The 27,800-nt window shown below is 40.5% G+C and overlaps 1 protein-coding gene across 1 annotated transcript in view; it reads right to left on the bottom strand.

Moving 5' to 3' along the window:
• The window catches only part of LOC112112247 (transmembrane protein 189-like), a 75,835-nt gene that overhangs the window by 25,376 nt on the left and 22,659 nt on the right, over window positions 1–27,800 (bottom strand). Inside the window, exon 2 of the mRNA XM_024208091.1 lies at window positions 8,789–8,908. Coding sequence (XP_024063859.1) covers window positions 8,789–8,908 — 120 coding nt within the window. The remainder of the gene's footprint in view (window positions 1–8,788; window positions 8,909–27,800) is intronic.

Genomic DNA, 27,800 nt, shown 5'->3' with positions numbered 1-27,800 from the left:
GATGTTTTTTTCCATTTCTGTCCACTCCCATGGTGTGACTGTCACTGCCTTACACAAATAGGTTTGACTAGCAATAACCTCAGCTCAAAAACCTCCTTAACCGGTTTATCCCATTTTAAGAGGCAAAAGAGACAGCACCTTTCTGCCACCCATGACAGAGAAGTCTTGGGATAAGATCGGAAGTAGACAGGTGAGACAGAGAGCTGAAAAGGGCCCTCAGTTAGGGAGATTTTAGGTGAAGAAGAGAAAAGGCAACCTATGAAGGAAGCTCCATGTGCCTAGCTGATACAGGCAATGGCCTCTGGAACCAATTTTTTTCCAAGTGGGGGCACAGAAAGGGGTAAAAGGATCCCCTGGACAACCTCCTCCTTGACACTGCTTTCCTCCTCTTTCTTCTACCTCGGGGGCGGAGCAGATAAGAGATTTGTCCAGCCCTGTGACAAGTGTCTGAAGCACAGTGAAAGTGCCCTTTATCAGCCCTGCCTCAGGTGAACCAGTGACCATCTGCGAAGAGGACCCAGTGCCCCATGTTCATACAATGCCCACAACAAAGTGCTGGAGAGTGGAGTTGCAGTGAGTTCCTGGCTAGCTTCTTTTTCTTTCCCAGCTGAAGAATGAAGCAGGTTGAAAAGGTTCAAGATGCCACCTCAGTATGAGGCACCTGCTGCTTCTTCAACACAGGCAAGAATCAACTGGGGAGTCTGGCTGCATGGAGGTGAGAAGGAGCTGGAGTGGACATGAAAATTTCTGTATCCTGACTGAGTATCACCGTCTGATGCACCGAGGATAGAAACAGACAGTGCTTAATTTGTAATGAAAGAGGTGACCGGGTTCAAGCAATTTTTTTTTTAACATTCATAACTGATGCAGCAAGCGCAGAGGTGCCTGGCTATGGACTGCCACCCCTAGAGTTGCTGGAAACGTGCTTATTTGTCTGTATCAGTGGCAGCCACACCATGGGAAACAGGGAAGGCATGATGGTGTGGCATGAAGGGGGGAGGGATAGCTCAGTGGTTTGAGCATTGGCCTGCTAAACCCAGGGTTGTGAGTTCAATCCTTGAGGGGGCCACTTAGGGATCTGGGGCAAAATCAGTACTTGGTCCTGCTAGTAAAGGCAGGGGGCTGGACTCGATGACCTTTCAAGGTCCCTTCCAGTTCTAGGAGATGGGATGGGATATCTCCATAATTTAAAAGGTTGTATCGACATCAACTTGGGATGACCACATTACTTACAAGTGGTAAAGTCACATGAAAATTATTCAAATACATCAACAGTGTTGGTAAAGTCTTTATACCATACAGTCACATATTCTATGCATTCCACATCCTTTACGGAAAAAACATTTTAGAAACTGTTTGAAGGAGTTTTCAAAATTTTTATATCCCTCCACATGTAAGGTCAGGTTCTCTTAGTGCCCTTAGCCCAATGATGCAGGCCTCAGAATGATAAAGATTTTCTCAAATACATTTTAGAAACCTCTAAAACGTGATTAGAATAGGTTTTCTATGCAGAATAATGTGGTGTTTTTAAGGTTTTGCTCTTAAAGGACTCAAAGCAAGTTTTAAGATTGGGCATCTCAGAGCTAAAAGCCAGTGGTTTACGCACTGGAAAGCTGGCAATGTCCCCATCACACTGACTGGTATAAAATTTCATGTTTCTAGTCTGCTGGGTTTCAAGATAGAGATCGGACTTTAAACTTGTCACTGTTCCTAAGTTGCTCCTAGGCCAATGTAATTCTGTGGGAAATTCCACATTTATGAGACAGGAGGAAACAGGCAAGTTGTTTAAAAATAAAAGTCTGGAGGGGTTTGAATGTTTGAAGTAGTCCCAGCTGAGACTGATTAGTGATGGTGAGTTGGCCAAAGGTGTCTGATAACCATTATCACACAGCCTTTCAAGTTACCAACACCATGTGTGTTATAGAAGGGATTATCATAATTGTGTTTTGATGCTGTTTAATTCTTGCACTTTGCATCTGTATTGTAAAACACACTATTTGGAGATTCATAAGTAACTAGAAAAATATTGGTTGTTTGAAATAAATCATACACATATATTTTAGTATATGGGAAGTTTTTAAATACTTCATTTAAAAAAAGGATAATGTTTAACAACAGTGCAAGAAACTAAAAACCCCCACAGGCTTTTGGGTTTTACTCTCAAGGTCAACTGATATCATTAGACTTACATGAACTCACTTCAAGTTACAGCAGGGAAATCATGTTCGGAAATATGGGTCAAGTCATCAAGCAGTAATAAAGCTGTTACCTCCAGACTTACTATTTGAAATATTCTTTGAAACCTGTCATAGTTTAGTATTTCCGTTATTAGAATGACATTTAACAATGAAGTATATCAAATGACTAAAAAACCAAAGGCCACTTAAAATGAATATCAAGTCAAATGTATCAGGAAAAAAATTACAAACCAAATAACGTCACATTTTATTTAGTTGATAGCCATTTTGTCCCTATACATAAGACATGAAAGAAAAAAGTGGAGAAAATTTCTTAAGCTTCAAGTTAATTAAATAAGTATGCTATTTAGAGAGCTTCAGAAAGGTTTTTATATGGCAACTGATATGGGCCTCCATTGATGCAGCATATGAGTACAAAGAGTAAATGATATGTAAATATGAATTACAGTGCCAAATGCACATCAAACGGATGAAGTGACATCATCAAGCAGATGAAGTGACAAATGTAAGTCACTCAAATAGCACAATCATAAGCATGGTATAAAAATGTATGTTGTGATATCCTCAAATGTATATTCTCATTTACAGTTTAGGGAGAGATTTTCAAAAGTGCTCAGCTTTTGACTGACTAAATTTGCTCCCGATTAAGTCAACAGGAGCTTTATAATTGATTTGAAAGGGAGTTGGGTTAGGCCAGTGCCAAATGCTTTTGAAAATCCCACCCTAAATTGTTTTCATGAAGAGAGTTTAAGCTTGTGTGACAACTTTGGTATTCCAAGTATCTCCAAGTGCTTCAAAAAAGGAAAGATTAGATACAAACTGAATACTCATTATACTTGCACAAACCCTTGGCATTAGAACCTGTTTAACTAAGCACAAGCGTGGGTGCATCAATGCTGGCCCTTATTCTTTTCAGAAACTGCCAGTCGTCCAGATGAATTGACAATCACCAGACACTGCCATCCCTATCAACTGCTGATTTTGTGTCTCCCCTCTGCCTATCTTCAGCTCCTGATTTACAATCCAACCACTCCTCATAGTGCTTCTAGATAGACCATTCTTATATGGATCATTATTAAATTCTAGCAACCCTGGTACCATCTACCCCCTGCACAGAATTAGATGGAGCTACTACAGAGGCAGCTGCGCAAACAAGCAGGGGACAGCCAAAACAGATCTCGGTGGCTGCTAGCAGGAATAGGCACATACATGCTAGAACATCCACATTGCCTGTATGCTGTCTGGGTTACTTACTGGGGACCCAAATAATTTTTCAGGAGTTAAACCTGAACACCCTCAAACACAGTTTTATTATATAATGTATATAGTGTTTCAAACAATCATAAGAATCAACCAAAGTGGCATCGCTTTTTGCACATTTGTTTTATTTTTGTATTTTTAAATTACATTGAATTCAGTAAAGGTGTTATATTTCATATAGCCAGGCATTCCATACGTACTAGATAAGATTTACATTTCCATTAGTTAAATTTGGGGCTAAAAAAATAAATGGTTGAGTGTCCTTTTAAAGAACTAAGTAGAATAGAGTACAGTTTAAATGAATAATTCATTTTTTAAAAAATGGAACAAAGTAATATAAGTGGGGCGCATTAATTCCCAAGCAAGTGAAATTTATTGTCATGTAGGTGCCCATTGGGAATAATTTATGCACCTTCTATTAAGAAAATATTTTAAATTTAAATTTACATATTTTGCTTATTAGGACTAACCTTGCCAGGATCCTTTTTGGAGGTGCCAAGCCCTCTGGTGTGGACTTTATAAAGTGTCCACTTAGCAGGAAAAATAATGAAACACATACATGGGTGTTTTCCAAAGAGAAATGTTCTGTGCATACTGAGCTTCTCACATGCTCTTTGTAAACTCAGCTTGTCAGTCTGCAGACTAGATTACAGAAGTCTTTTTTTTTTTTGCCTTGTACAATCAAAACCAAGTAAAACTCACTATCTCTTGTTTCAGAACCTCTTCACTCAAATGCATTAAATCAAACCAAATCAATGGTAGTATATTAAATTACAAAACAAGAAGAAAACTTCACTACAAACTACCTGGGTCAAAAGGAAAGGAAAGGAAAGCAGCATTCACTTACAGCACATACAATATTCTTAACAACCTAATCTCTCTCCATCATCTCTCATTACGACTGAATGCAAACACAAACAAAGAGCTCCAGGAAATGTATTTCAGTCATCACAGGTCTTTGTGAGAAGCACAACCATTGTGAAATTCTAAGGTTTATAAAACAGAACAGATTTTTAAATCATTCTTTATTAAAGCACAGCTGAAGTTGATGTTAAATCTTCACTCTCTAAAACATTCAAAAGCACTGATGCTTGCAAGGTGTTAATAAAGCAAATCCATTCAGATCACAGTAGTTTGCCTGGCTAGAATTAAAAGCATGACCCCCGAGACAGACTCCAATGCTCCCCTCACCTCCTGCTGTGGGACACGGATGGGATACTGCTGTTGGGCCCTGCATAGGAGAAGATAGCAATGGAAGCCTCCTACTCCACATACCAGTCTCTCTCCTCTCTGAAGAAGATTCATGTGGACACTCTGCCATGCAGGACAAAAACAGGACATGGCTAGGATTGGAGAGGTAGGGGGTTGGGGGAGAGAGACACACACAGGAGAGGTATATTCCTCTCCAGAAACTACATAAGGATATACCACTCTGTGACGCTCCCACACCCTTCCAAGAGTTCACAGTGTGTTATCAACAGCTGGGGTACAGTCCAAAGGGGAAGTACAACCAGAATGAGCCAGCAAGGTGATATGGGGATTGAGACCCTAGATATCCATGGATCCATAGCTTTTTCGGTCTGTGGCCTCACTATACCCTAATGGACTCCCACGCTGGGTGAATGAGCTGACCCAGAAATATTGCATTAGTGAGTTCCACTTTTTGGGTTTGAGAGGAGGGCTGGAAATACTTCACAAAACAGTCAACGTGGAAGCAAGAAGTACAAGAAAGCATTTATATAAGGGTTTCCCGCTTATTTTAGCGGGCTCTAGAGATTTAGATAGTTGGGATAAGCCTCCGAGCTATTCACCTATTAACAATAATTACAACTGATTTAAAATATCTTAAGGCATTCCCATGCTTCACCTACAACAACACTGCCTTCCTATAACTCTACATGTAGATAATTGGAAAGAGATTTAACTTAAAAAAGGAACAAACAAATATGAGACCAACAGTGGTCATACTAAAAATACCTCTGGGAAAAAAATTAAGCCATATATAAATGGGGAAAGACTAGCTGAGATAGATGTCCAGGGACAGGAAATTCCACATTCAAAGTCTACGCACACAGTAAAGGCCAGCCCATAAAGCAACAGAGTGGGAGTTCTAGAACACAACTTATCAATAAAAAGGAAACTTCAACAAGGCTGTTTTCAGTATAGCTAGTGCCTACACCATTAGAAACCAAGAGGCCAATTTAAAATTAATCCACCACTTTATAGGCAGCCAACGTAAAGAACAAAAAGATGGACAGGCATAATATGATTGTTCAAAACAATGAGCAAGGATACTGCTTCAAGCGACAGAGGCAAAACTGGAAGGAGTAATGCTATTAGGAAATTAAAGACACAAGTCTCATGGGCAGGGGGACTGCAAAGTATTAGAAAGATAAGACAACCTGCACATATTATGCACAAACATTCCCAAATAATCAAACTCACACATTCACTCATCCCACACATGGCTTTCCACAGTCAGATCAGTGCTTGCTTTAACGATAACTGAAGATGAGTTACATCTCTAATTGGTATTAACTCTCCTGTAAGCCCACATAAAATCACTGTACAGGCAATGAAATTCCAGGCAACCTCAGAGGCTTTTGTAGTTTATTTTTTTTTAAAATCATGGTTATCCTCTTAAGAGCTTCCTAAAGCAAGAATCCATATTAAACTCCTAGTAGCACTAAACCAATTGTTCTATAAAGTCAAGTATAATGACGATGGCACATCTGTTCCACTACAGCTAAAGACTAGGTGGACTTTCCAGTACAAATCCTTTACTAGATCTTCAATCAGTTCAAAACAAGTCAGTTGTTTTACAGCTTATTTCATAGGGAGTATTGCCAATTTCTAAGGGAAGTGGGTGGGAAGGCCATTTTTAAACAACCTGGAAAAACTGCTGACGAGCAGTATAAGTAAGGGCAGGTCTACACAATCGCTTAAGTCTAACTTATGTTGCTCAGGAGTGTGAAAAAGCTCCACCCCACTTGAGCAACGCAAGTCTTGAACTGTCCACACTGCTCTCCCACTGACATAGCTTCTGCTTCTCACCGAGGTGGAGTAATTATGCTAATGGCAGAGCGCTCTCCCATTGGCATAGCGTGTCTTCACCAGACTTGGTGCAGCTGTTCTGATGTAGCGCTGTAGTGTAGACTTGCCCTGGTGACATGTAATGTGATTCCAAATACCACTGCACTCAACTGGATTACATGAGCTTGAGTGAGTAATCAGTGTCAATTACAGATTGAATGGGAAAAATTCATTTTTAATAAGGTTAGGCCCAGATCCTGCACTTGAATCCATGGAGCTGGGCCCCTATGACTGCAGGAAGACCCAGCAAAGTCACTGGGGTTCTGCTGCACGGATCAGATTGCAGGATCAGGGCCTTAGTCTCTGAAAGCAAACAAGTGCCTTCAGACTATTTCAGGAAATGAAAACTGGAAATAAAATCAAGAATGTCTTTATAGTTGTTTGAGAATTGGGTGAAGAGAATGCATCTGAGCTGTTAAAATATTTGTATTATGGTTGCGATAATATGTCCATAAGGTATTCATCAGAAAATACTCTTGTATCCGTACTTCTCAAGACTATGCTCTCCCATGTATAACACTCATGGAGTGTGGCTGGAACAAACTTTTGTACAAGTTCCCCTTGTGAATTAAATTCATACCAGCAGTACAGGAGCACTACATTATCCATAAAGTGCTCCTATCCCTGCCTCATATACCCAGCACTTGAGAGGCCTTTTGTGGGATACAAGGTGAATGAGGATTTCAACTGAATCTGGTCCTAAACTGTTTTTCCACAGCTCAATTGGCTGGACAACCTAACATTGCAATTGCAAAGCCAGTTGGCTTCACTAGAGAGGAATAGCTACTGCTCTAACTGGACACCTGAAATGGAATCGGATAGCACCCTGAGAATGCCCAAGTTTGTACATCAGGTTCTTATTTACAGTTGAGGCATTAAAATAGACTTCACAGTTGATTGGTTCTTCTAGACCAGTGGAATTAGGCACTCTAAGTACCTTAGTATTTGGAATATGATAGTGCAGATACTACAGATGGCAAAACAAATAATATAGATACAAATAAATTGTGATAAACCAATTCTTTTTATTTTTCAGTGGAAGTTTTGAGTTTGTGTTGCTACAGACAGACTTGCCATAAATTTGTTGCTGCATTTATATTTAATATGTTTAAAAGAGGGATAAAATAGACTTTAGAAATGCTGGTGAAATATTTATAAAACCACAAAGAAGCTATGTAACTGGAAGAGAGGAAAATAAAATAGCTCACACATGGGATCAAATATACAAGTCTAGCTTTTAACCTGACAGTTTCCCCACAATGCAACTGAGTACACTGCCAGCATGTCACAGATCTGCAACACCTGAGCTGGCAGGGGGAAAAAAGTGATTAAAAGAGGGTGCAATAATGTAATTCTGTCCTTAACACATTCATCCCAAAATACTCCTGCAGATCTGTTCCAAAACAAAGGCATCCTTAAAAGTACAGCCCTCCTCTACTACACAAGAGTTTCTAACAAGTTTTTCCCCTTCACGAAAATATCAGCAAAACATTTTTTCCAGGATGGCACTAAAGTTCAGGATTTCTTCCCTCCCTTTCTCATTATTTCAATATATTTAAGTACTACAGATGAAAATTTCACAAATCATATGTTACAAAGAGCAACTTAGACGTGGCATTAAAACAATGTCCAGAAAGTCTATAAGCCCAAGGTAATGTCACCAAGTGAATGCTAATTATGGTGGAAAAGACACTATATGGACACCAATTCATCGAGTAGTAAATGTGATAATAGAATCCACTGATCCTTTCTCAGTGTTCTCTCTTCATTTTTTATATATTAGGGTAACCAATGTCCTGATTTTATAGGGACAGTCCCGATATTTGGGGTTTTTTCTTATATAGATACCTATTACTCCCCACCCCCTGTCCCGATTTTTCACACTCGCTATCTGGTCACCCTATTATATATACACACATACATAAGTTAAGCACATAAGTGCTTTGCTGATTGCGGACTATAATTCTATATCCTGCTATTTCAAAAATACAAAACATAGGAGCTTATTCAAATCCGCTGGCCTAGAACAATACTGCTATATTGCCTGTGTATATGGGTAGTTGCGATACCAACCTTAGTTCTGAATTTCTCTACATTTCTGATTTTGCAATTCTTACAGCTAAATTAAAAATACGTTTACAACAATATCTGCCATATTGCTGCAAAACGTGAAGATTTGAACTGTGTGTATCGATAATTTTAAAATATGTTGAGGGTTAAAAGACTGAAATACTTACCTACACCTGCTATTATTTTATAAAGATGATTTGCTGAAAAATGGATTAACAGGAGCAGAAAGTCAACTGTGACCAAGATTATGCAAAGGATAACAGAAACCCATTCTTGCAACCGTTTACCTAAAAAAGAGAAAAAATAAGAAAAAATAAATGTAGTGCAAACTGACTGGAGAGGAGGAAGGAGAAGGACACCGTGGAAGAAGGTGGTGGGAAAGAAGTGAAGGAGAAAAAGAAGAAAAAACTACAAGTATATTACAAACACTATTTGTCCTACTAAAAAACTATTCATCCTTCTACTGTGATTCCTTAGTAAATCTTGCCCAGAACACAGGTGTTAAAGGTATGCAAGTGAGTGGATCATAAGAAAAAGAAATAACCAATTGCAGTCAGCAAAGTCTTCTGCTCAAGGTCTAATGTTTATAACGAGGAAAATAACGTTTGGGTATGGAACCTGACCATCCCAAGGAACTCTCCCATCTTGAAAGCAGTCAACTGCTAGCCTTTCCTTTGGGCACCTACATAAAGAAAGGATTAGCAGAGCTGAAGTTAACCTGTGGAGCAAGGTAGTGCTCAAGCAATCCGTCAGAAGACATAGAATAAGGCCTCAGTCTTGCCCAGGGATCCAATGTACTTTTCCTATCTTTTCAATATGTGAGGTATTTTCCAAGAAGCTGTGAGAAGAGAGACATCTTGTTACTTTGCTTCATTAGACCTTAAGAACCCTTCATCATAAAAGTGGACTAGCCTCTGCCCTCAGTTTATTATCTCTCTCAGGAGGTCATGGAGGAAAGTGCTAGGACTCAGTCATTAAAATTGTGTTTTCTAAGTTTTCTACTCCTTTTAAATAATTTAAATCCTAAATAAATAAAATTTAGCATGTGAGACAGTGCATCAGGTGCAAACCCAAGTGTCAACGTAGGCTACACATGGGGTCTTTTGCAGTGTCATGGTACCAAATCTTGTCTTGCCACAGTTTAGTATCACCTCAGATTACCTACAGCAGAGGCAAGTGCCACAAGCTTCAGCAGTAAAGGCTCTAGCACAGTAAAGGCTCTTACATTTGCATGGCCACCCGCAGCTCCCAGTGGCCGCGGTTCGCCATTCCCAGCCAATGAGAGCTGCGGGAAGTGGCGGCCAGCACGTTCCTGTGGCCCGCACTGCTTCCCGCAGCTCCCATTGGCCAGGAATGGTGAACTGCGGCCACTGGGAGCTGTGGGTGGCCGTGCAAATGAAAACAAACTGTCTGGCGGCCTGCTGGGGGATTACCGTGACAGGCCACAGGTTGCCCACCACTGTTCTAGCACCTGGCCAACCCAAATATACACTCTTCCACTGCCTTCAACTCCACGTTCTGTCCTGGGCCACAGACATCCTGCTTCCGAGATTCACTTCTCCCACCTGGCCTAACTGTCACAGAGTCTCCTCCTGGGTTTATGGCTCATCTTCCGCCTCAGCTGGAGGTTTAGAGCAGCATAACGACCACCATTAGCAGGCTCCCCAGACGGCTGTCTGCTGACCAGACACTGCTCAGCTGATTCAGCTCACCAATCCACAAGGCGCCCAACCCTAAACTTCCAACTTCCACCTCAGATACATCTCCCAAGCCATTCAAGACAGCGGAGCTAGCCATATTAAGGCCTGCAGTCGATTTAGCTGATTTAAATTACTTAAAAGGGGCATAGAATTTAGAAACCATCCACAGCTGATGTAAAATCAGCATGTCATCTTTGAACTCAATGGAGCTAGCCCGATTTACACCAGCCAACGATCTGACCCCAGGATTAAATCATCAAAAATCTTAATTCTCAAGCAGACTCAGAGAGCGATGACAAACTGAGGGCAGACGCTAGTCTATTCCTCATAATTCAGGTTATGTAAGGACTAATGGCCTCGACTAACAAAAACATCTCTTCTTGTACCTTCTGGAAAAATCACCACACAGGCTGAGAGCACAGGAAAAGTGAAACTATTATTAATTAAGTATCAGAGGGGTAGCCATGTTAGTCTGGATCTGTAAAAAGCAACAGCGAGTCCTGTGGCACCTTTAAGACTAACAGATGTATTGGAGCATAAGCTTTCGGGGGTGAAAGAAGTATGCGTCTGACGAAGCGGGTATTCACCCACGAAAGCTTATGCTCCAATACATCTGTTAGTTTTAAAGGTGCCACAGGACTCTATTATTAATTAATGTCAGTATTGACGTTGAAGAAGTGCACAGAAATTAGTTAACTCTTTTCAGAAGGTCTTCTACTGACTTGCTGGAAATGTAAGGGTCCAAATAGCCACCTCTCCTTATTACAGTGCCACCAGCTGACTCTTTGTACAACCCCAGTTACTGAATTCAGGCTATTTAAAGAAGGCTTCATAGAAATTGAGAACTTGATTCTGCTCCCATTGACTTCAATGGTGCATGATCGAGCCTTTTAAGGTTGTTGTACGCCAAGTTAAAATGTCAATGTTGCAGATACCTATTAAGAAATTTAGAAGCTTTTAATTGCATAAGAACCTACAAGCACTTTAGCATAGAAAGCTGGCACCATTAATGTCGGGCTAAACACAGCGTAGTAGAATCAACCTTCAAATGCACATGAGAATAGTTTTTGGGTTTGGAATTAAGTTCCGACATCGCATATAGCATAATATTAAATCTCACAGAGTGTACGATAAGCAATTCTCTACTGGCCCAATCTACTAAAATGATTTATGCACCGAAAGTGTAACTGTACAGTAGGGAGACTGCTGCACATTTGCTCCCGCACAAAGAACTCTTGTCATTCAAGTCACTGGTACAAATGCCGTTTGGGCAGATTTTCGACTGGTAAGAGATTTAGAGTTTTAAAATAAACCCACCTTCTTTCAGTGCAAAAAGACAACAAACATACTATATGGAATGTATACCATTTCTTGTGCACAAACAAATATATTTTATGGCAATCACATCACAAAAACACCTCATCAGCATTAAATAAGAGACCTGCCATAACACAACCTGTTTGTTACTCCTCAGAGTGATTAAAATATGATTTTGCCATATTGAAGCACTTTCACCCCTCGCAGTCAGCAAGGCCTTCCCTCCTCACCGTATTCATGATGTTTGTTTTAACAGATTACCTGTATGCCTGTCAATATATTGATGAACAAATATAGGAGCACTTATGATTAAGATGCCTCTATTCTACTACATTAAAATAAATACTTACAAGGAAATGTGTTCACGTTTGGTTTGGTTTCGGCTCACTGTGTCATTTGGGAAAAGAGTACATAAAATTACTGAAAACATTTTTGTGTTTCCTACTTGCAAATATAGAAAAACTTCTGTTTGAAAGGCCTGATTCTGCAGACTGTCTGCCCTCAAAACTTCCCACTGATATCCTGATCAGACACAAGCTACTCATATGACCATTTATGGATGGAACAGAAATCCAAGAAACGTTGCTAGAATAAGCAGATACCAAAAATATGGAGTTGTTTGTTAGCAAATAGAATTTATACCAATGAAGAAACTATCTTCCACCATTCTGTACATTTAAGTCATCCTGAAACATCCAGTAACTTTAAAATTAGAACCTGTCATGAGATATTTTCCATTTTATTTTGTCTAAGCACGTTTCTCTCATTTTAGGGTCTCCACCGATTTTCATAAAGTTTCCAATAAAAATGATTTTGTTGATGCTACAATAAAACGGGGTGACAAACCCACAACTGAAAGCCCATGAAATAGCAGAATTACATAGGATTCCAGTATAGCTGTGAACAGGGGACTGCGCAATTTGCTACCAAACTCCTTTCTCTCACCCCTCCAATACTGTACCCTTTTACCCTCTGCATCCACCTTCTCCCCTGTTGAAATCAAGAATGCAGAGTAGATATTAAAATTAACTAATACAGTAAGTGAACTGAAGAATTAGTGCCAGTCTAGCAAATTAAACAAGGGAATAACCTAATTTTTCCCCATTTTTTTCCTTTTTTATTACCAACAAATTAGAGGGCTCCAGTAGATTTTATCAAATACTGAGCTCGCCACTCTCTTTCTCAAGCTGTATAAATGCCTTTAACTCCCAAAAGAACATCACCATTCCTTAGCCCCATGTAGCTCTCTTTCATTTACCCACTTCCACAGCACCATTTTCAAAGATTTGTTACAGCCAAAGGGAACAAAGTGGAAATCCTGAAAGGATCTCTGCAGATTTTTCCAGAATTTTTACTCTGCCCCCTCCACCAACTGTCCATAAGACCTCAACTCCCCTGCTGCCTATATCCTTTATGGATGACTCCTAAGATACTTAAAGATTAAAACAAAGGACAAGCCTCACAAGTCTTCCACAGAAATGCCAGCCATAATAGTTTAGTCACACTATCTGAACACAAAAGGGAAGCCTAACCTTACCTTTGAAGTTGCAAGCCTTAGTCAATTCCAGAAAACAGAAGATAGGCACGACACAAAACATTATATAATTTATTTCATTACCTACACCCATGCAGACTCACGCTATACAATCTGAGCAGACACACTAAATACAAAACCAGGTCTCACCTATTAAGTTCAATATGTTTTATTTTTTTTTAAATAGTCTTAAGCTATGTTAAAATAAAATTTATAAACATCTTCATGGAGCAACATTGCAAACACGTAGGAAATAAGAAAAATGTCTCTTTAATGCACAAGCCATTCAAAACTGGGCCCCAAGTGTTGTGAGAGGCTAACTACAATAGATAGCCTGCAGGCGCCTTTAGAACTGTCCAGGCACGGAATGTAAAAAAGAACGACAGTGCTTCTATAGTAGCATCAATTCCAATTGAAGCAAAATAATAGGAAAGAGCACAATATTCTACACTTGTATCACAAAAGGCTAAATCTCAAATATTTGTGTACGGTCACTCAGCCAGATGCTAAAAAAAAAACAGTCATATGTATTTTTTAAATATGATCAAATTTTGCAAACTGCAGACTTCTAATTCACATATGTCTAAGTGATGGCAATTATTTTTTCCCCCTTTAAGATACCATTTGCTTTCCTTTCAAATGAGCCATAATTTCTAACTATTCCCGTGGTGCATTTTAACCTAAATAAATCTGTGCAGGTATGCTTTTGTAATCACTTATTTTGCAGCGTACTAACCTCTACTATGGATTGTACATAGATATGAGATTAACTGAGTGTATATATATATATATAACAGGCTAACTTCTACGATAAAAGTTTCATCCCATGTGAATTAAAAACCTTACATGCTGTTGCTGGTTCTAGTCCTCGGTGCTCTAGCACAGGACTGTTTTCTTTGAGTAGAACTGTGTCTACAGGGCCATCTCTGTAAGCATTCACCACTGGTAGATGCTGTGGTCATTATGGTCACACAACTACATTGACTGTGCCGTACCTAAAGCGGTCTGTATGTGAACAAAGAGCAGATATGTATAGCGATCACAGACTGATGTGCTCCTAAACAATGGGCCTGTGTCACAACTGGACTGAGATCAGAAGGTAGCATGTGACGTCATATGGATGCAAGCCTTACTAAAATGACTGGTCAAAACCAGCAAGTCCCAGTGTCCTTTATGGAGCCAAACTAAATGCTAGAGACTGCAAGAGACTTCCTAAACTATGAAAGCGCAAAAGCTGCTTAAGATCCAGTCTCCTCCTCTACTGTGTGAGGGAAGAGGGTACGAATGACTTTATAGGAGGAAGCAAAAAGATCACTGAAAGCAGAAAGCCTGGGTGAAGGCCCAAGGCACCAAAGGCTGTCTCTGAACCTCAATCTACAGGACAGAGAAGCGTTCTCTCTCTCTAAGAATATGTCTACATTGCAAATACTTCAGTATAATTTACGTTGCTCAGAGGTGTGAATAATCCACACCCCGAGTGAAATAAATTATACCGACCTAAGTGTCTGTGTAAACAGTGCTATATGGTCAGGACAGCTTCTTCCGCCGACATAGCTACCACCTCTCACAAAGGCAGGAGTTATTAAGCAGACAGGAGAACTCCCTCCAGTTGGCTTAAAGCATCTTCACCAGAAGATCACTTAGTCTGACCTCCTGTATAACACAGGGCATTGAATTTCACTTAGCAATTCCTGCATTGAGTTCAGCAACTTTTGGATGAACTAGGATATCTTTTTAAAAAGCATCCAGTCTTGAAGTAAAGTGACAAAGAATCCACCACATCCCTAGGTAAGCTGTTCCAATGGTTAATTATCCTACGTTCATGACTGTATGCAGGGCAAAATATTCTGCTCAGGAGATATACTGAAGTTAATACAGTCTAATCTGCCAGTTCCAATGGACTAAACAGTCTAATCTGCCAGTTCCAACTGACTTTGAGAAATAAATTTATACTAAGGAGATAGGGCACAACATACTCCCTTGCATAAGAGGAGGAAGTGATATACTGTATAATATTGGTGACTACTACCTATTTCTCTCTCTAGATCAATGGTGGGCAACCTGCGGCACGTGGCTCATCAGGTTAATCCGCTGGCGGGCCGCGAGATAGTGTCTACATTGACCCTCTGCAGACACAGCTGCCTGCAGCTCCCAGTGGCTGCGATTTGCCGTTCCCGGCCAATGGGAGTTGTGGAAAGCAGCTTGAGCCGCAGGGACATGCTGGCCACCACCTCCTACAGCTCCTATTGGCCAGGAACTGCAAACCGCGACCACTGGGAGCTGTAGGCGGCTGTGTCTGCGGACAATCAATGTAAACACTGTCTCGCAGCCCGCCAGAGGATTGCCCTGACGGGCCGCCGGTTGCTCACCACTGCTCTAGATTCTTATATCTGACACCACATCATAGACTTTGATTCCTTAAAATATGTGCCCATTACTGTGTCTGATATGCATCAGCCACGTAACCCAATACAAAGTGTCAGGTTTGGAAAGAGTGCTTTTTCACGTTCATGTATTGGGTGTCACAGTGAGCTGAGACACAAACAACAAATAACATGCACATGCTAACAAATGAAGACCAAGTGACATGATGTACAATACACAATCAAACAAATTCTGTAAATTAATGATAGTGTGTCTAGAATATACTGTACCTGAAAATAAACTAAAATAGGTTTAAAAACATGAATTTTCAGCCACGTCTTTTAAGATGCCAATTGTACGAGACTACCACTACACAAAATATAGTATCTAACAAACCTCTTGTTAATTGATTTACCCACCTTAATCTTTTAAGACTAGACAATGCAATGAATAATACATTCAAAAAAAATATATAACACTTTTCATCCCAAAGTACTTTGAGAACCCCTGTTTTACAACCAAAGTTTCTAAACTTCATTGCACCGCAACCCCTTTGGACAATAAAAATTACTACACGACCCAAGGAGCGGGGACTGAAGCCTGAGCCAGCCCAAGCCCCCCAGTGGGGAAGGGGCCAAAGCCGAAGCCCAAGGGCTTCATCCCCAGGCAGGGAGCTAGGGCTGCCAGGAGTCTGGTTTTCGACCGGAATGCCCAGTCAAAAAGGGACTCTGGCGGCTCTGGTCGGCACTGCTGACCAGGCCGTTAAAAGTCCAGTCGGCAGTGCAGCGGGGGCCCCAGGCCAAGGCAGGCTCTGCATTGCTCCCAGAAGCAGTCCCCAGGACCCTGCGGCCCCCTAGGCACTGGGGCAGCCAGAGACTGGGAGACTCTGCGCACTGCCCTCATCCCAACTACCAGCTCTGCAGCTCCCATTGGCTGGGAACTGCGACCAATATGAGCTGCAGGGGGCGGCACCTGCAGGTGGGAAAACACCGCACAGAGCCACCTGCCCGCCCATGCACCCGCCCATGCACTTCCTCGGAGGTCGGTAAGCGCTGCTTGGACCCCGCACCCGAACCCCCTGGCCCAGCCCGGAGCCTCCTCCTGTGCCCCAAACCCCTCGTCCCCAGCCCCACCCCCATCTGGAGCCCTCACCCCCACACCCAACCCCCTGCCCCAGCCTAGAGTCCCCTCCTGCACCCCAAGCCCTTCATCCCCAGAGCCTGCAGCCCCAGCCCAAAGCCCATACCCCCTCCACAACCCCCTGCCCCAGCTCGGTGAAAGTGAGTGAGAGTGGGGAAGAGTGAGTGACAGAGGCAAGTGGGGATGGAGTGAGCGGGAGCTCGGAGAAGGGGAGGGGCAGGGGTGTTTCATTTTGTGTGATTAGAAAGTTGACAACCCTACAGGGGGCCTGTAACCTGAGTCCCGATGCCCAGGGCTAAAGCCCTTGGGCTTTGGTCCAGGGCCCCTGCAAGTCTAAGCCAGCCCTGGCAACCTCATTAAAATGGGGCTGTGACCCACTTTGGGGCCCTGACCCATAGTTTGAGAACCGCTGTTGTAAAAAATGACTGAGTTGCAAGAATAATTTAACCCAACTGTGAAATGCAGGTACCTATGAAGTGAAACACAGCAGCTAACAGCGTTCAGTAATACATAACAGGTTAGGACCAGATGTGAAGAATATTCTACCCAAATGAATTTTATTGGGAATTTTGATAAGAAGAATGTAATTTCCCAAACTGGATATTGGCCAAGACACATGGGATAGGTAACACCCTTTTTTTTTTTTTTGCCAGAAACAGCTTGAAATCTATAATTATCACACATGGTTAAGATTTAAGTTTTATCTCTCATCTGACAGTCAGCACCTCCAGCAACACAGCACCCAATAGCATCATTGTAGGGCACTGCCTGGAGGAAGATGTTCCATTCAGCTCCATCTTAAGCATCACCTTAAATGCTCCCTAGAGCATTCTTATCCAGATAAGCAGGGTCATCTTGGATGCCTAGCTTGTAAAACCCTGACAAAATTTGATCAGAAGATGGAAAGATGCAGAATATAAAGAAGGGAAGAAATTTGCACTAGCAGAGTTGACTTTTCATCTTCAATTTCTATGAGTATGTGTTAATCCAGTTCCACATGTAATGTACATAATTAGAATCGACCCATCGTGTCAGGCAACTTCAGCTTCAAGTGGAACTAAATTCATTTGAGTTCAAACTTGGAAATACTGGACTTTTGAAACAAAATCCCCTTATAGGAATATAGTCCCATGTTAGGCATGGGTGAACTATGGTTTTAAATTGAGATCGGATGTTTTGCATGGATAATTGGCTCAAAAGTGACCAAAAAAGAATGAACTCATGAGAAAGGAGGATTGTTTGTGTTAAAATTGTAGTGACGCTGGGAATATCGGTGTAATCTTATTTAAGGTTTGGGTGTAGGAAATAGAAATTTTAAAAAATGGTTAATTGGGTACCCCCAAGTGCAGTAAATAATTGGCTCGTTTAGTTTATTATAAAGAATTGCTTAGTCCAGGGTTAGGCAGAAATATGGCAAAGTTAGACCTGAAGAAACTCACAAAGAGAGCAGATTTCACTGTTTCATCTGGTCTTAGCTAAGGCCTGATAACTAGCAATGATGGTACTTGTTTGTTATAATGTAAAAAAAGCAAGGTTTTCTAGGGGTTTCTTTGTCAGAGCTTTTCCTTACCCCTCCGGAATCACACCATGATGGGAAGGTATCTCCCAGACCAGATCCTGTTGCAACTATTTTGGCCAATACTTATACCAGTATTGTGGCTAGGATATAGAATATAAGACTGTAAGTATATACTTATATTGGTATTTTGGATGTAATCAACACTTGGTTTTGGACTAATAAAGGAATACCTGTCTGGAAACTGAGTCATGGAAAATCTTAATAAAATTATTAGGAAAATTATTTCCAGCACCTCTCATTTGTATACAGTATTTTTTAATTTGAGTTAATATGTTTGAAGACTCTTAAATGAATGAAGAAAGTCTGCAGTGTTACTTAGGTCAGGTAGACTGGAAGGCACAATTGCTTATAAAAAGCTAGTCACAGTAATTTTTAAGATGGACTTTCAAATTACTAATTCACCTTCTTCCCCCAAAGAAAAGCAACCAGATTTTAAACAACATCATAATATATTTTTCTGACAAGACTCAATTGAACATCTGCATGTCAGTTAAATAAAAAGTTTAAATACATTTGAAAAAGGATATTTGGTTAATTTATAGATAACTATACACATCCACAATACATGTCTATATCCCCAGAATGGTTAACCAAAGTGTTAATAGTTGATTAAACATTTCATTGGCAATCAGTTACAATACTATAATATTTTAAATGTCACATTAAATCTGAAGCTGTCTACATTAGAGAAATTTGCACTGAAGCAACTATTGATGTAGTTACACGGATAGACATCCCTAAAATAAACTAGACAAGTACACCTCTACTCCGATATAACGCGACTCGATATAACATGAATTCGGATATAACGCGGTAAAGCAGTGCTCCGGGGGGCGCGGGGCTGCGCACGCCAGCAGATCAAAGCAAGTTCGATATAACGCGGTTTCACCTATAACGCGGTAAGATTTTTTGGCTCCCAAGGACAGCGTTATTTCGGGGTAGAGGTGTAATTCACACTGAAGTAAGCCCAGCTTTATACTAGCGAAACATGTCTATGCTGGGGAATTACATTAGCGTAACTGCATCAAAATAGCTACAGCAGTGCAAATTTCCCTAATGTAGACTGGGCCTTATTTACGCCTCAAAAAAAAAAAACAGGGAAAAATAAAATCCACCACATAACAGAATACATTATAAGATCCAAACACCAAGCATGCATCATTACCCTGTATAAGTTTTTATTCAACATGTAGTGTTTAATATGGATCTTAGATACATGGGGGCACATCTCCAAACATCTTGTAAATCTATAGTAACTATTGTCAGAGTAGCTAATTTTGCAAACTACGGTTACACACCAGAATCTGATGTCAACTTTACGCATAATGTACTTTTAAATGTATTTGCCTCTCTCTTTGTATACTATCTTTTTCTCCATTAAACAGATGTGCTCCAGAATTTAGGAGCTTTGCATTCGTCATAATTCAAAGCCCTCATTTGTTTAAGAAAAATCGCTCTATGTCCATGCGTTTCTTTAAAATGCATATTCTAATAACCGTTTCCCATGTAGCAGACAGCTGAATTGGCAGACAAGAGATTTTTGTGAAATAGACAACTCCAGAAAAACTCAGACCTGAGTGAATGCCACAATTTATTAACTCAGATTGTGAAACATTACATTTATTACTCTTTTCTCATACGGAGCTGTTCCATAAAGGTAAATTTGGAATTAGAAAGCTGTGTTAAAAAGGCAGCTGAAGGAAGTTTAATGCAGTAGAACATAAAATTGTAACATGTTTACTCAATTCCAAAGACTTTTAAATTTACTATAAAAAAAAACAAAAAAAACCCTCCTCCCATGCTTCAGCATCCAACTTTGACGTTATCAATTCAAAAACTAAATAAAAATATATATTTGAAAGATTCTCTTACAACTGACCAGTAAGGAACTCAATGAACATTGCTGGCTTTCAAATGATATTTAAGTCTTGGAGAGAAAAAACTCTTTCAAAGAATAATAGACTTTTTTTATTTTATCTTCAATGGTCATATTTCCATAATATGAACTGCTTGATAGTCACTTTCCCTTTAAATTATTTTTTAACCATACAGGCAGTCACATCTGATTTCTGATTTTCCTTACCTTACTTTTCCTTTCAATTACTTCAGTTCTTAATACGAACAATAAGAGTGCTCATCGCATGTCCTCTGTGGGACTCCTGGAACTTAGATACTCTATAGACAGGTGCATAGACAAGGATTCAAAGTCTTTGTTCCACTGTCCAGACAGAATATGTTTAATCTTTTTTCTACCTTTTCTATGCCATTTAAACTTTAACCTAGTAGTAAGTTTTACTGCCTTGATTCACAATTCAAAGGTTTAAAGATGAAAAGTCCTTGCCTTGGAACATAGCTTGAAAACTTCATTCTTAGTCTTTATTTCTTTTGAACTTCTTCTTGCGGTTTTTGTCTTTATTTTTCCAGGGTTCCAACTTTACAGTATAGGACTTTCCAAACCTAGCAGCAGGGCTACTCAGAGGGAAGAAAAGTGGAGCAAAAGTCACTGGAACCAGCTCACCCTAATGGAAAATATTTAAATTGCTGACTGAGGCTACATCATTTCTGATTTAGAGGGTTATTAGTCAGTGCATTTTTCTTCTGTACAACAAGCTATTGCAAGTCCCTTATATACATATATCTTAATCTGCTAAGGCATCAATGTGGGACAAGGACAAAAACACAGTAGTAGTGGAACCACACTTTGCAACATGCCCAACTTTTCCCATAAATTCACTATTTCATGATTCACAATTTTGAAATAATAATCACTCTCAAATGTGAAAGAACAGCAAGTTTATATGTATCAAGGGCGTCTGATATGAAACACCCCATATCAGAAGGAACCTTTCAGAAAGTTGTTAAAATATACTTGCATTCAGTGCAGCTAAAACATCCAGGTTCTGGAAAATTCAGTAACTTTCTTTCCTGGGGTGTAAATGGTGTTTACGGAACACATGTGCCTCTAGGATGTGTGCAGGACCTACTTGTGGACTGAAAGCAGCAGGGTGAATGTCTGGTCTTATGGGACATGTAAGGTAAAGAGACTGAGCACAGAGTCATTCTGCTCCAAGAGTATTTCTTTCTATTTACTAGCAGTGTAAATAGGCCTTCCCTGTGCACAAGTAATTCAACAAGATCAACAATCCCCCTGTTACATGGGTAGCAATGGAAGGCTCATTTTAACAGTGGCCTATAAATTATACCACAACTTTATTAAAATTACCCTCATCCATGATGTCAAGTATCAGGGGGTAGCCGTGTTAGTCTGTATCTACAAAAAGTCTTTAAGGTGCCACCAGACTCCTTGTTGTCCTCATCCATGAGTACTTCGAGATCAAGAATTAGGGGCAGTCCTAAGATGCTTCAAGAAAGTAAATATTGCTTGTAGATGCGGTTACATTTTCTCACATTGTTCAAGTTATTTTAGTGTTACTACGCACTCTTCTTTGATAAAATTATCATTATCGGTTAAAAGGGAGATCTAATGAATGTCTTCTTCAACAAGGTGAAAGCCATCATGAAGGCAGGATTACAGCACACAGACTGTCAGGTAGCAATGTGATAAAGCTACTCACAAATCCTGAAGCTATAAAAAGCATTTAAAGTAATTATGTAAAGGATATGCCCTCACACTCTGCCATTTAAATACCATTTAACTCATCATTTCAATTTACTAACAGATGTAAACTTGGATCAAATACAAAAACGATGTCAAACAGTGCATTCTCTGTTCTTTTTAAGAAATTTCAATTTTAATTTATACAGCCAGCACAACCTTCTGCAATGCTTCATTCACTATTAAATTTAGATTTACAGCCAGACAATTAAAAATTTAAAGGGCATATGTACACTATACTTAGTCATAGTATATTTTTTAATTGGAAAAGTTGGTAAAGGTCTTCCTAACCCTCAGGAAGGAGGCCCTTGAAGAGTGGTGTGGAGGATTAGAAGAAAGTGGTGGAATCTCCATCCTTAAAGGTTTTTAAGACCCGGCTTGACAAAGCCCTGGCTGGGATGCTTTAGTTGGTGTTGGTCCTGCTTTGAGCAGGGTATTGGACTAGATGACCTCCTGAGGTCTCTTCCAACCCTAATATTCTATGATTCTATGGAAGTACAATAGGATTGTGCTTTGGGAGGGTGAGCCAAAGGTGCTGTCCAAACTAGATCAAAATTAGTTCTCAAAAATGGTTCAAAGTCCTTCTTAATCCCTTTTTAGGCCTATTTTTGTGGAGCTTTCCCTATGCTGAGCAGTTCACCAACATTATCTCCATGCCTTCTTGCATTTTAACTATTTCCTCATGTATTGGATCTGTCTCATTTAGGGTACAGTCCGGCAAATAGCTCCCACTAGTCCCATGTTCATCACTGTATATATACATATAGCAGGGAGAGGTGCAGCAGGTGAATTAATAGGAAACAGGGTGAGGCAGGAAGAGACAGGGGACATTCAAAAGGAAGGAAAGGGAGAGAAAAAGACAGGAGAAATGGAAGAAGCATGGTGTCTGGCAGTGGAGGGATTGAATCTACCTAGGCCAGGGGTAGGCAACCTATGGCACGCGTGCCAAAGGTGGCACACGAGCTGATTTTCAGTGGCACTCACACTGCCCGGGTCCTGGCCACCAGTCTGGGAGGCTCTGCATTTTAATTTAATTTTAAATGAAGTTTCTTAAACATTTTAAAAACCTTATTTACTTTACATACAACAATAGTTTAGTTATATATTATAGACTTATAGAAAGAGACCTACTAAAAACGTTAAAATGTATTACTGGCACGTGAAACCTTAAATTAGAGTGAATAAACGAAGACTTGGCACACCACTTCTGAAAGGTTGCTGACCCCTGACCTAGGGTTTTATAGTGCCATCCACCATTAGTATCCAAGCACCTTCCACATAAAATCAATAGCCATAGTTATGGATTTCATTGAGTCTCTGACACTTCTCCCTTTTCAGGGTTAAAATTCTTCTTGAGGTAGAGAGATTGCGAGGGAGGAGGTCAAAGCAATCAGCCAATCGGAGGAGGAAAGAATAGCCAGAGTTCACACTGAAGAAAACAGGTTGTGATCATGTGCAGAGCCCTAGAAATCCACAAATATCCGCAGATGTGGATATCCATTTTTGCAGATCACAGATTGGATGCGGATACACATTTTGTATCTGCACAGGGCTCTAATCATGTGCATCCAGACCTTTCTGAATACACCCTCCTGCTGCTGCCGCCGCCACCACGATCCTCTGCCCATCTCCTTTCCCCCTCTAGGACTTTTCTTTTAAGACTAGCACAAATTAAAACAAAACCAGGATTACATGATTCAAAGGAAAGCTATCAAAAAAGGGAGTGCCAGATGGGTCACTGCCATGCCTTAACCACACTGCCATAACTCTGCTCAAGGACCTTAACTACACCTCTGACATAAGTATGCGCACCTCACTTGCACCCTTACTACATCAGCTGGGAACTGGAAGGCAGTTATTTTTATACTGTTATGCAGGACATAATCCACAGAAACAGAGTCTGTGAGTTTCTCCTGCAGGGGCTGTAAGATTAGCCTAGGAATATGTAAACGAAAGGAAGACCAAATAAATATACAAGATGCCATTTGAAAGACTTGCAGAGATTTTTTTTTTCTTCGCTTACATATTAAAGAAGGCCTGATGGGTTTGAGGTTTTCCCTGCTTGTTTTATACTTGAGCAATATGAGATACCTCAAGTCTGTTCTTCCCAGATCTTGCTGATTGACTTATAGGTCATATATTTTTAACTTTAACACTTAAATGAAAGGGTGAGGAAAATATCCCTTTCTCCCAAATGTCAGCTGAAGAACAAGTATTAACCACACACACACAAATTTTAGCACAGCAATTTAAAATTCCTTTCCCCTCTCATTTACTCTGCATTCCTTCTCTTGGCTCTTGTGTTGTCACCATTTCACTACTTCTCTAGTCATCATACAGTTTTCCAAACACAACATGACTCAAATTTCTAATGTAAAAAGCAAGCAGAAAACAAACCTTTTAAGCACCTTCTACGTTATAAAGCAGCAATAATGGTCACAAACCCATTTTTTTCCACCTTGTAGGTCATTTTTTAACAAAAAGGAGACTAGTTGAATAGTGAATGATGAAGGCATGATGTTAAGAGTTTTCATGGTATTTGAGGATTTTCTCATCTTGTTGCTCTGGAAGCGAGGAGATAATAATATATAGAACTCACTACACAAGATGGAGAAGTCACTCACCTTGTGAAGTAACTGGAGTTCTTTGAGATGCATGTCCCTGTGAGTGATCCACTTCAAGTGCACATGCACCCCAGGCGTCTCTGATTGGAGAGTTTTGATAGCAGTGCCCATTCGACCTACGCATGTGTCCAACTCATCCTCATGCCTTGCATCAAAAATAGATAGGGCTGCACAGGCAAACTTGCCCCAGTTCCTTCTCCACCATATAGGAAACTCTGAAGCAAAGGGGAAGGAGGGAAGGTAGTGGAGAACCCATAAAGACACACATCTTGATCTCCAGTTACTGCACGAGGTGAGTAACCTCTCCTTCTTCTTCGAGTAGTGTCCCTATGGGTGCTTCTCGTCAGGGGACTTCCAAGTAGTATCCTTGGAGTAGGGAGCTTTGGAGCAGAGTCCAGTGCTGAAGCCAACTCTGCACTCCCAAGGACTGCATCCGATCTAGAAGAATGAACCACTGCATAATGCTTGGGGAAAAGTATGTATCGAAGTCCAAGTTGCAGCTTGCACATCTCAGCAATGGGAACATGTTTAAGTAATACCATAAAGGTAGACAGAGACCTCGTGGAATGAGCTAACTCCCTAGGAGGAGGTTGTATATCGGCAGATCCATAACAAGAAATCATTCACCCCGAAATCCACCTCAAGTGTCTCTGGGAAGAGAATGTGAACCCTTTGGATATAACAGAAAATGAGATGAACAGCCTGGGAGACCTTCTAAATGATTTGGTTCTGCCCAGATGGAAGGACAATGCCCTCCTGATGTCAAGAGTATGGAAGGCAGCATCCTCCCTAGTCTGATGTGGCTTCAGGGGGAAAAAAAAAGGGGGGGGGGGAGATGGATGACTTAGCTGATGTGAAACACCACCGTAGGGAAACTTGGGATGTTGGCATAACTAAACTTTGTCCTTGAAAAACTCTCTGCCCAAGAGAGGTGACAGCTGAGGATCCAGGAGCCTAGAGTGGGTGACCTCAAGAGACTATGCAGGGGGAATACAGGTGTAGTTGCCTTCTACTGTGACAACCTCAACAAGCTGATTATCTGTCTCATTCTATGCCACATAGAATTTCTGCAGGTAGTCAAAGTGGGAGGATTTGCAGGAACTGTTACACTCAAGGAAGATCATTCATTTTTATCAAGTTGAATCAAGCAAACAAAGAAAAAACATACCACAATGTAAGGTATATAAAAGGAGTTGTAGATTAGTTTGGTTAAATTGGGTGAGATTTGTATCCCCAAGTGTCCAAATTCCTCAAAGGGTGGGGAGAGGATTATTGACATGAAAAATTAGAATATGCTTAATTATTACCTAATGGTTTCACCTCAGCCCTTGGTTAAATATACATGGACATTTATAGTGCCGTAGGCCTTTAAGATAGAGGTTGTACTTCCAGACATAAAGCAAGAGGTCACATCTGGAAAGGACAATTTATGTTCTTTATAGCGGCTTGGCATGGCCTGAGTCTCAAGAGAATCTCTGACAGTTATTGCAATTGGTTCTGTGGAGACAGCAAAGGGAAGTTGGCGGCAAAGGATACCCTCGCCTTGTGGTGCTCTTTAAGGAGAAAGCTTCTGATATTAGGTGCCATTCAAATGAAGGAAAACTGTAGAACAGTTGGACAAAGGTTATAAACTGATGTCCAAAATTCAATTTCTCTATTACTACTGTATGATAGCCCCAAAGAACTCTGGTGAATGTCTTCTCTGCATCTAATGCTAGGAGGCAGTCACATTAATTCACTTGGTTAACTTGATCAATATGCTTAAATACTTGTTAAATTGTTATGAATTGTGCCTGCTCTTTGAATAAAGCCAGACTGGTCAGCATGAATGAGTAGTGGTAGGGCTAAAGACAGTTGGTTTGCTAAGACTTTCACTAGTATTTTATTCATCAAGATTAATTAATGTATTAATCCAATTTGGTAAAACCTACAGATCTTTGTACAGCTAAACTGGATTTTAAAACAGACAATGGGCAATTTTCCTTGTTCAATGGTTTGATGGATTTGAGGCACCCCTGAGAACATGTTTTAGCACCACAACATTATACATTTGTGTTGTAGTAGTAGTACCACAAAAATAACATCCTTCAGTTTGAGCAGTTGCTGAAGGAATTCTGGTTTCTTTTTCAAGATTAACTGGTTTGCTAAAAGGGTTCTTTTGGATTCCATCACATACGTAATAGTCATTCCTTTAACACATGCCTTATGCACTTCCTACAAAATCTGTGGGAAGACTGCCCCGTTGTCATTTATTTCAAAATCATATATGCCCATTGATCAACTGAACAAATGCTTTCTGTCTGCACATATGAGAGGAACTTCTATCTGGCTCAGAAGCCTATTCTAATGTTGGCTTTTCCTCCATTTTAGGACCTAATCCAAAGCCCACTGAAGTCAGTGGAAAGACTCCAATTGGCTTCCATGTGCTTTGGATCAGGTCCTTAGAGAAAAAAACTTTGAAAACTATAAATTCTCCTCTTGGAGCCCACTTATAAAACCTGCACAAAAAAAGTAGCATTATGTTTTAAAGGGACCAAGAAAGAAGAAGAATTGGGCCTCTTGCCTCACACCCATCATCTGTCACTTTCACTTCTCTACAACATTCCACAAGTCTAGAATGTTTCCCTTAAAGCACCCCCAATATGAGAGCAATAAAATTAGCTTGCAGGGACACAGTAAAAGCACAACGAAGAATCTCAAATGGGCTGTGTAGATTTGTGCAGAACATCTTCTTTCCTTTGGTGCACAGCCCCAACATTCACGTTTTTCCACTTTTTTCCTTCATCTAATACATGGATAGTTCTACTTTCTACACCCCTATTCTTGTTGCAGCCACCACTACTGCTCCTTCATCCTATTTCTGCTTCCCCCAACCATCTGACTGGTTTGCTGAACATGCCCCATGGTCTTCTGTAACAGCCACCAACTTCCCTACCACTCCAGCACACTTACCTGAGTGTTGGAGGCAATACCTACCCTTCCATTGAGAGAATATGCCTGTCTTTTTTTTATTCAGATTTGCAACTAAGGATCCCTCTTGAACCTGCAGATGCTACTGTATGTACAGTGAGCAACTGTGGCTGAGTATGCTTTTTGAATCTGCTGTTGGCAAGGAGACCTATCCTTTCAGATGTGGACCTAGTCATCAATACTCATGCCTTTGTCACCTCCAAAACAAGTCACTGAAATGCATTTTATATGGGGATACACTTGAAAGCTTCCTCTAGTGCAGAATGCAGTTGCCAGCTTACTTTGGAGGTGTCATAACTATGAAGGGAAGGGTAACAGCTCTCTGTGTACAGAGA

Source organism: Terrapene carolina, unplaced genomic scaffold, assembly GCF_002925995.2.
Source record: "Terrapene carolina triunguis isolate 2854851 unplaced genomic scaffold, T_m_triunguis-2.0 Scaffold130, whole genome shotgun sequence".
NCBI classification, from domain to species: domain Eukaryota; kingdom Metazoa; phylum Chordata; order Testudines; family Emydidae; genus Terrapene; species Terrapene triunguis.
The sequence above is the reverse complement of the archived record's forward strand: the minus strand, read 5'-3'. Positions and strand labels throughout refer to the sequence as shown.